The sequence below is a fragment of the Branchiostoma lanceolatum genome, chromosome 15, assembly GCF_035083965.1.
Source record: "Branchiostoma lanceolatum isolate klBraLanc5 chromosome 15, klBraLanc5.hap2, whole genome shotgun sequence".
NCBI classification, from domain to species: domain Eukaryota; kingdom Metazoa; phylum Chordata; class Leptocardii; order Amphioxiformes; family Branchiostomatidae; genus Branchiostoma; species Branchiostoma lanceolatum.
Window position 1 is genome coordinate 8,790,573 of NC_089736.1, and position 9,755 is coordinate 8,800,327.

Genomic DNA, 9,755 nt, shown 5'->3' on the forward strand with positions numbered 1-9,755 from the left:
GTCAACAAGAAGATTTTTTGTACTATTGACAGAATCTTCTTGTCAATAAGGAAAATTTTGGCACTATTGACAGGATGTCCATGATATAACTCTTTATATAACCCTAACATTGGATATCATCTTGTAAGATGGTGCAAAACATACTAATTGACATTCCTGAGCAAGACTTATTAACTATTGAAAGACTAATCAAGTACTGAAATGATGCTTGAAAAAAAAATGACCCTGCTAAGAATTGAACTCCGGTCCCTTGAGTGTCGGCGTATACGATATCGAGCGAGCCAGTATGACATCTCATCAAATGAGGGTACCATTATTATTCTTTTACCTACGCATCCTGTCAATAACACGTTTCCCACTACTGACAGGAACATCCTGTCAACAGCCATGGCGAATAGTATGTTCGCTTCAGTCGCGTTGCTCGTTGGAAAAGTTCTGCCTTGTCACGGTGGAAAATGTTCATAGCACACATTTTCTGAGGATAGTGCGTGGAAAAAAAGGAAATCAAACAATGGGATGACGCATGACAGCTCACAATTGTCGTCCATGATGTCACATGATTTCAAGGTCAACGAACAAAAGTGCCGTCCACGTTTGTCAGAGCGCGTTCTGGAACGACATCATTGTAACCACGCTGTAGAACAGCAACAAAACACAACATTGCCTACAACAAGCCTAGCACACCGTGTTACGTGTCTGTGCGATATTCGCGATGTTTGAAACCATTTTCTCCTGATAAAAATGGGAGACAGTCAACCGAGTTTCTTCGACAGGGGCGCTGCCGCCTTCCTGTCGTGTTTTCAGACCCTGACGTTGCTGAGACCCGGCGGTAGAAACAGAGAGGGCGGGGCAAAAGTCAGTGTGGGGATCCACACCGTCAGTGTAGCAGAAAAGGCCAAATATCGCCTGGTGATTCGGTACGACAAGAAGAAACGCCGTACCGCCTGGAGGAAAGTGGCTACCCGGGACTGGGACTTTACTGCTGAGTTTGCGGAATGTGTGCCGGATGATAAGAAGAAGGTTAGGGTAGAGCTGCAGAGGAAGAAGAAGTGTAAAGTGAGAACAGTCGGGGTTACTACTGTGGACCCTACACAAGCACTACAGGCAGACGGGTCGGTACGGGCTTGGTACATCTTCGACCCGCCCAAGAACGGAACACAAGACAGGAACGTGTCTTTAGTAGAGGCGACTGTAGCTGTGAACGGTCGGAAGGTGGAAACGAAAACCACTGAGAAGAAAGGTAGGAGAATTCCACTGTACTTTCCGCACTGTATGTTTGTTTGTTTGTTTTTCATTGTTTGTTTGTGGACGCACTGCTCTCTAGGTTACCACAAATTCATACAGGTTTGTATCAACTCTAAAGGCTCCGTCGTTGTTACATGACAAGTACTTATCCACAAAGAAACGGAAGTAACGTCACAAATCAACGATCATTACTTTCAGTAAAGTTCTCCAACTGTAACTGTGTCTTAGTCCATTTCTGTAGTTGGTTCATCAGTCTTAGCTTTTAAAGTAGAGGAGTAGATGATTGCATACTTAGCTACATATTTCTATCAATGGCGAAGTGGTTGACTGAGTTTTGCCTGACGTCATATTCACGTGACGTCATTGAAGATTGTGGTTTAGTTTAAGGCGCTGAAGCATGCGCTATCAAATGCGGTGACATTTTCTGTTTAGGTACCACAACAAAGCTTTCTGAGGGGAACGAGAAACCTCAAATCCGACCTGAGACCTCAACTGTGCTGAACAAGCATGACGTCACAGAGAAGACCACCTGTCAGGCAGTTGGTGCGAAGAAACTGGACAAGACCGCTAGCGGGGACAACACGGGCAGGAAACCTGCGTCTCCATCGCCAAGTGCAACATCCAGCTCACCAAGTTCAACAATAACAGGCCGTACCATCACAAACACCGGACAGGGTGACGTCAGACCGAGCCGGGTCAGCAGGCTGTTCGGGTTCATCACCAAGAAGAACACTGAGACAGGAACGTCCGCTCATGAAGGAGGTAGGAGATGTGTGCTGTGCTTTCTGTACTCTGTACGAAATGTGTGTCCGTTGACACCCAACCATGTCTGTACAAGCATTTTATAGAAGGACAAGTTCGACGAGTTCGATATTCGAAGTTCTGCGTTCGATTCGAGGAGAGAAACGCTATTCAAAAACAGTAAGGACATTCTTGTTTTCTTCATATTTCGTATGTGTGCTTTCTGCCCTTTTTACAACCATTAGTACAACATTGGAAACAATCAGTGACTAAAAACCCCAGTTATCAGGTTGATATGTTCTGAGTCATGTGTCACTTCACACTACGGTAGTGCTTGAAGTGAGGCTAGAACAGACGCTACAAATGTGCTGTGTTTCCATCTAAGGTACCAACAAGCCGTCTAAGGAGACAAATGAAGAAACAGATGCAAGTGAAGACGGACCAGCGAGTTTCTCTGAGAACAAGAAGCCTAAACGCGCCCTGAAGACCGCCTCCAAGACAGTTGAGGGAGAGAAACCCGACAGGAGTGGCCAGGACAAGAGTGGTCAGTACAAGCCTGCAGCAGCGCCCTCTATCGGAGACAAAACACACTGCAAATCTGCGTCTTCATCTCCAAATGACTCGACGTCCGCCTCACCAAGTTGTACTTCAACAGCAGCCGAGGCCCTCGCAAAGGGAGGTGTAAGACCGAGCCGGACCCGCCAGCTGTTCGGCTTCATCGGGAATAAGAGCGGTGGGACGACTAAGTCTACACAGAAAGAAGGTAGGAAGTGTCCACTGTTGCTGTACGTACTTTCTGTACTTCATGTCTTCACGTATCCAACGTCTATTGATGCCAAATCTTAAATCTGTTCTGATTATATAAGCTATAAATCGTGAGGACTCTCTAGTTTTGCCAGTGAAAGTATTCCAACTGTGCCATTGTTTTGTCGATATCAAGTCTTTTTCTATGGCTTTACAAAATTTACCAATTCTAGTGCTTGTAGTGAGGCTAAAGTATGCGTTGTTTTTCTATCAAGGTAACGCACAGGCTTCTGATGTTACAAAGGAAGAAGCACTTGCCATTGAAGGCCGACTGGAGAGTTCCTCTGAGAAAAAGGAGCCTAAACTCGCCCTGAAGTCCGCCTCCCAGACAGTTCAGGGAGAGAACCCCGGCAAGAGTGGCCAGGACAATCCTACAGCGTCTCCTAGCGGATTTGAAGAATGCACACACATAAAATCTGCGTCTTCATCGACAAACGGTTCTAAATCAAGCTCACCTACTTCAACAGCAACAGACAAGTCCCTCACTAACGGAGGGGGTGATGGTGAAAGAGAGAGTGAGCGCCCTTCCCGATTCCGCCAGTTGGTCGGCTTTGTAAGAAATAAGGAAAACGGCAAGACCACGGAGGGAGGAGGAAAGGTTGTTCCAACCGCTAAGCAGCCTTCCCCACAATTCACTGACCCAGTGTGCATGGATATGATGTCCACCATCCACAAACTATGGGCCGAGCTGTTGCCAAAGAGAGCATATTCTAAAGAGCTTCTGGACTACGCCAGCTCCCTCAGGTCGAAGCTGGAGGCTGCCGCCCCACATACCCGTGACAACACGATTCTCAACAACCTGGCGGCTAAGGTGCCGGACTACACTCACTACGAGCTGCCAGAGATGCACGGACTGAGTCTACACGAACTGAACCAGATTCACAAGACTGTTGTCTTCTTGCTGGAGGATGAGGAGAAGCGCGCGACGTACATCAGGCGGTGGGTGATAGACGATATTTGTCGGGTGGCATTGGAGGAGGCGCCGCAGGTTCTGGAGACAACGGCCCGGTGCTATAGCGCCGACTAGCGATCAATTGTGGACACTGCAGGCGTAACTTAACGGGCGAGTCGTGTTCGCAAATTACCTCCATTAATAATATTTGACATTGAATTGAACTTTTATCGTTGTTTCAAAATGTTCAACGGTTAACTATGCGTGGACATTTAACATGCCCTCGTTTTAATGTATAGAGAAATATTTCTTTCGTGGTCAGAAATGGTCTATTATACTTTTTTTGCATCGGAGGTACAGAACAAACCAACATTCCATGCCATATCAATGAAAAAACGGCAATTGTGCCTTAAACCTTGTCTAACCCATCATGTACATCAGTCAGTGGTCAGTTTTTTTCAGCATTATTTGTGCTCCTGAAGTTCAAATATTTGTTGTATGGATGTTTAGAAATGAATAAAAAGTTTTTAAAAACAAAATAAAGTTGTTCATCTATATCTGGCAGCATTGTGCAGTTTTCTTGTCATTCTTTTCCCACAGTAAGTTTACCCAAGGAGTCGGTTTAATCAGTTTGATCAACCTTGTGACACGTGATTTAAAGTTTAGCTAGCCTTGGGAGCAGGCGCCTTAAGGGTTTCATTTTGTCTGAGTGTCACTCAATTTTCTGATTGTTGCGGTGTTCTGGTGGCATACGTTTCCAATAACAGTAGCTATCTACGAATCACAGCACAACCAAAGATTAGTAAACAGTTCTTAATCAGAAAAAAAGAAGCAAAATGACATAATTAAAAAGACCCTCCCAAGAGTCTGGTTCGTGGCTATCACTTTGCGGGAATTTCAAGATGGCGGACTTCAGAAAAGGTTTGTGTTTTCCACATTTTGTTTCCACAATAACATGTTTTTAAACAACAAATGGGCCTATCCCTCTCAACCGAAACATTTTACAGTACATTTAGGTTCTTCTAGGCGTCTAGATGTTGAAAAGTTCTACATGTGAATGCAGCTAGAAGAGTGAAAAGTTTAAAATGTGGGCGGTCGCCGACCGAATGTTTACGGGGATTCAATAGTTGAGAACCCGACAACATTCGGTCGACGGCCGCTACTTGCAAGTGTTCTGTAGGACATTTCTGTCTTCAAGTGACATCAGCTGTAGATCTAGATCTGTTTTCATTTTGGTGACCCTAGCATCCCTGTCGTAATTGGGCATAATCTGGCAGCTTGGTTCTGCACCCTTTCCAGTACTAGTAATACCTGGTCTTTCCAAGCTTTAGGAGGTTAAAATCTGACCTCCTTGGGCTTTCTTTGTATACGGATGATCCCTAGCCTGGATGCCAGACCTCCAAACTCTAAAATATCTAACATGATAGATATTTTTGAGTTTGGAGGTCTGGCATCCAGGCTAGATAGATATTTTAGAGTTTGGGGGTCTGGCATCCAGGCTAGATAGATATTTTAGAGTTTGGGGGTCTGGCATCCAGGCTAGATAGATATTTTAGAGTTTGGGGTTTGGAACATTCCAAGTTCTTTACAACTGTTTAGAGTGCACTGTAGTTTTCGCCCCACTTGTAAAAGTTGTGATTTTCCGATAACAACAGGTGTCAAAAGGACTTTCCCAACTTGTTGCAGGTGTAGTTCATGTTGATTCTGCATGGGGGCCTCAAATACTTTTTCTAGCTTTGAAAACTCCCACTATACCTAGTAATGATGTGACCAGGCAGATTTTTGGCAAGTGGGCATATAATTTCTCTACCATATACTCAATCTCATATTTTGATAATGCATGACCCTACCAGACTAAAGAACAATGTGATTTAGTAACATCAATCCACCATTGTACAAAATGTATAAATACCGGTAGTCAGTTTTTGCTCATGACAGCAGAAGGGGCAATTTGGGAAAGCATTGAACTTTCAATGAAGCTTTTAATGCAGTCAAATTGTCTGCAAACTTATAATGTGTTTGATGTTCTTGAGGAGGAGTCTGAACATTGAAGATGTGTACATGGGATGTTAACTGGTCTAAGACACAAACCTCTGCTACCTGCATCGTCTGACAGGCATGTAAGTGACCTTGGCTCTTATCATAGTTCTGACTTACATGTACATGTAAGTCCAGGTTGTATATAGGCATATATGTAGAGTCTGTTGTGGAGGCAAGCTGAAGGCACTCTGGTCTTACCAGGTTCACAAAGTATTATCTAATGTATTTCTTTACTTGTTGAGTGTGAAGCTACCAGTTGGCCCCAGTTAGGGGTTGTAGTGTGAAACGCCTAATTTAGAAAAATCTTTGTGGCAATTATTTGGCATTCCACCAATTACACATTCATGGGATAGTGACATAAACTGATAAAGGAGGAAATTCATTGTCAAAGCTATTCCTTGCTTCAACCTGATTAGATGCAAAGTTAAAAGTTTTATCCAATTTTGTTGAAAAGTTGTAAAAAGAAGTGTACTGAAATAAGACCATTAGTGAAGACCACTTATTGAAGTTTTTTTTTTTTTTTTTTTTTTTTTAACTTTATTCACCACCACCGATTTTTACAATGAAGTTTTTACATCAAACTTAAGTTGAAATCACTACATCATTATAAAGTTGGAACATCACTTGAAAGCAACTTAACAGAAGTGACACAACATTTTTTAACAGAAACAAACTACCTGTGATAAGTAGCACATAACATAAGATTCCTAACATCATTACATGCAAAAGAGTAGCTTAAAACAGTAATCAAAGATAATATTACACGACTGACTACATGTGACAAATATGTGAATCAGAAAAAAACATTGTTACATCATTACCTACAAGACAAAACTTAAGATAGTAAGTAAAAGATAATATCATACAGCAGGTTGGTTTTCAAGAAGTGCTAAAGTGCATTTATACTGGTTAATCTGTTTTTTATTTCCCAGTTGAAAATACTGACCAGATCTTTTTGCCTTGAACTGGCCTGTGGGTTCTTCCTCAGAAAAACCCATGTTTTAAAAATCACCCACTTAGCTATAGTTATTGTTTGAAGTCTTCTTTTCAGATCATGTATTGTTAGTGGCTGAGTTACTTTTCCAAGGATCACTTCTTGAAAATCAATGTTAGGGTTACTGGGACAGAAGGGTACATAAGTGTGAACTGAGTTCCAGAAGTCTTTTAGCCTTTTACAATCCAAAAACATATGCTTATAATTTTCAATATCTCCAATGTCACATAATTTACATATAGGACTAAAAACTTGCCCATCTTCATCTTGTATTTTCCATTTGTTTAGTTTCTCACCACATGGTAGAATTTGCTGAAGTAATTTGTAATTGAATACTGCTATTTGTGTTTCTTTACATGAAGTTGGGCCTAACATCTTCCAAATCTTCTTCCACTCAAAAGAGTCAGAACCGAAAAGTGCCTGCCATTTCTGCTGGCAGCATGGTACCACTGCATGTTTCTGAATGAGTGCAGTGTAAAGGGCTTTGCAGGATTTTGTCTGGATTTTCAATTTTGTTGTAGGTTCAAGCAGATGTGGGGTCTGGATAACAAGATGCATTGGGCTGTCATCTGAGTCTAGAGCATTTTTAACAACAGTTTTCCAAGAGCTGGGTATGGCTTGAAACAGACTAATGTGCTCAATAAGAGTACTGGGTCTGTTACAAAGGGTTGGATAGTTATTAATAGAAATGAATTGTCCCCTAGGGAATAAATCTTTCACATAAATAATTCCTTCTCTGATCCACTGGGGAAAGAAGATAGTTTTACCCTGGGATCTCACATTTTCATTGCACCATATTACTTGTTCTTCTATGTTGAGGGCCTTAAAACCGCCCGCTTTATCAGTTCTGTGGTGGGATAGTATAACTTGTTTGTAAAAAGTGGGAATATTGTTGAGGTTTGGGCCATTGTTTTCATTTTCAAAGTTCATGTGTAGTATAAGGTTATTGGGACCAAAAGAATTTAAGTACAGAAGGGGCAGTGCTTTCCATCTAGCATTTTCTTCCAAAGTTAAACAGTTTTTGTCCAGTCTTTGTACCCAAGATGCAAGTAGGGATTGCTTTTGGTATTCAAGATTTGTCAGGCCTAATCCCCCCAGTTCAATGGGTTGGCTTACAACCTGTCTTTTAATCTTATCTTTTTTTCCATTCCATAGAAATGCAAACATTTCTTTCTTTACAGTCTGTATCACCCAAGTAGGGGTGAGAATCATTGACATGTTATAGATTATCTGTGAAAGGGCTAGGAATTTTAATACCGTAACTTTACCATACAGAGTGAGGTTTCTACATTTCCAAATTTGAAGTGTATTTTTTAGTCGCTCAATCTTTTTTTCCCAATTTAAGAGTTCACACTCTTGCTGTAATTTACGGTTAGAAAAGTATATTCCTAGGGATTTTATAGGGGTTTTGGGCCAGGAAATACCTAAAGGTTTGTCTTGTCTGGCCATGTATGTGCCTATCCATAATCCTTCACATTTACTCATATTTAGTTTCAGGCTTGATACATTACAAAACTCTTGTATATGTCTAAATGCATTTTCCATAGATGCATCATCTGATATCAGAAGTGTGGTGTCATCTGCTACTTGAGAGATTTTAATTTCTACCTCGTTAGCTGGGTTACATTTGACTTTTATTCCCTCTATGTCTTGAGCGTGTCTTATTTTTACAGCCATAATTTCAACAGTAAGTATAAACAGGAGAGCGGATATGGGGCAGCCCTGTCGTATACCTCTTTTTAGCGGGAAAAAGTCAGACAACCATCCTTTATTACAGATGGTGCTGCTGATGTCATAGTACATACATTTCATTGCATGGATAAAGAAAGGACCAAAATTAAATTTTTGTAACACTTTCCACATGAATTGTCTATTCAGAGAATCAAAAGCTTTAGTAAAATCTAGGAAAATTACTGCTCCAGGGATGTTTTGAGTTTCAGCATATTCAATGATGTCACTAATAAGTCTTACATTTTGCCCAATGAATCTACCCTTGATATATGCAGTCTGGTCATTGTTAACTAACTTGTGTAGAACTTTCTTCAGTCTATTCGCAAACACAAATGCAAATATTTTGTAATCAGTGTTAAGAAGGCTGATTGGTCTCCAATTGTCCAGGTGGTGGCGTTCCTTTTTCTTGTGTATAAGCCTAAGTACAGCTCTTCTTTGTGATATAGACATTTTCCCTTCCCTTAAGGTTTCCTGGATAGAATCATAAACTAGGTCTCCTATCATAGGCCAGAATAATTTAAAGAATTCTGAAGGAATGCCATTCAGGCCAGGGCTTTTATTGTCTTTCATAGAGAAGAGGGCTTCCTTGCATTCTTCTTTTGTAATTGGTTTATCTAAGAATTCTCTGTCTGTCTCATTTAAAATATTTTCTAATTGTACGCTTTCTAAGTATTGTTCTATTGCTGTATCACTTATATTGTCCTCTTGGTATAGTTGTTCATAGTATGCCTTACATTCAGTCAGAATATCTGAGTCATTTCTTATCTCTCTCCCATCAATAGATAAAAAGTCAATCTCCTTGTCAATTCCTCTTTTCTTTTCCAAGTTTAGAAAGTACTTTGTTGGTTTTTCACCTTCTTCCCTCCATCGGGCCCTAGCTCTTATATATGCTCCATGTGATTTTTTCATATATAGGTTTTCTAAGTTAGATTTTGCTTCATTATAGCTGAGTATAGTATCCTTAGTAGGGTTTTTATCCATTTCATTTTGCAGAGTACAGAGTCTTTTTTCCAACCTCTCTGTCTTTTCTCTATTTTCTCTGGCTTTCTTAGCCCCGTATTGTCGTGAGTATTCAGCTATTTTGATCATACAGAAATCTAGTTTGTCTCTCTTTGATGTAATCATATTGTTGCTCTCTTGTTTGATTATCTCACAGATTTTCTCACAATATTCACTGTCTTTCAATAGATCTACATTAAGTTTAAAAATTCCAGGGCCTCTGGCAAAGCTTTGGAATTTGAGTTTTAGAAATATAGCTTGATGGTCGGTATGGATTGCTGGTCTTATATCACATTTGTCAATTTTTTC

At 40.8% G+C, this 9,755-nt stretch overlaps 1 protein-coding gene and 1 long non-coding RNA gene across 4 annotated transcripts in view; both read left to right on the forward strand.

The window, feature by feature from the left end:
• LOC136420653 (uncharacterized) overlaps positions 1 to 9,755 on the forward strand; it is a 541,092-nt gene that overhangs the window by 499,710 nt on the left and 31,627 nt on the right. The window lies entirely within an intron of this gene.
• Positions 742 to 4,125, forward strand: LOC136420968 (uncharacterized). Its single transcript, XM_066408110.1, has 4 exons — positions 742 to 1,240; positions 1,678 to 2,007; positions 2,372 to 2,749; positions 3,006 to 4,125. The coding sequence occupies exons 1-4, from the start codon at positions 742 to 744 to the stop codon at positions 3,815 to 3,817; spliced, it is 2,019 nt and encodes a 672-aa protein (XP_066264207.1). The 3' UTR covers positions 3,818 to 4,125.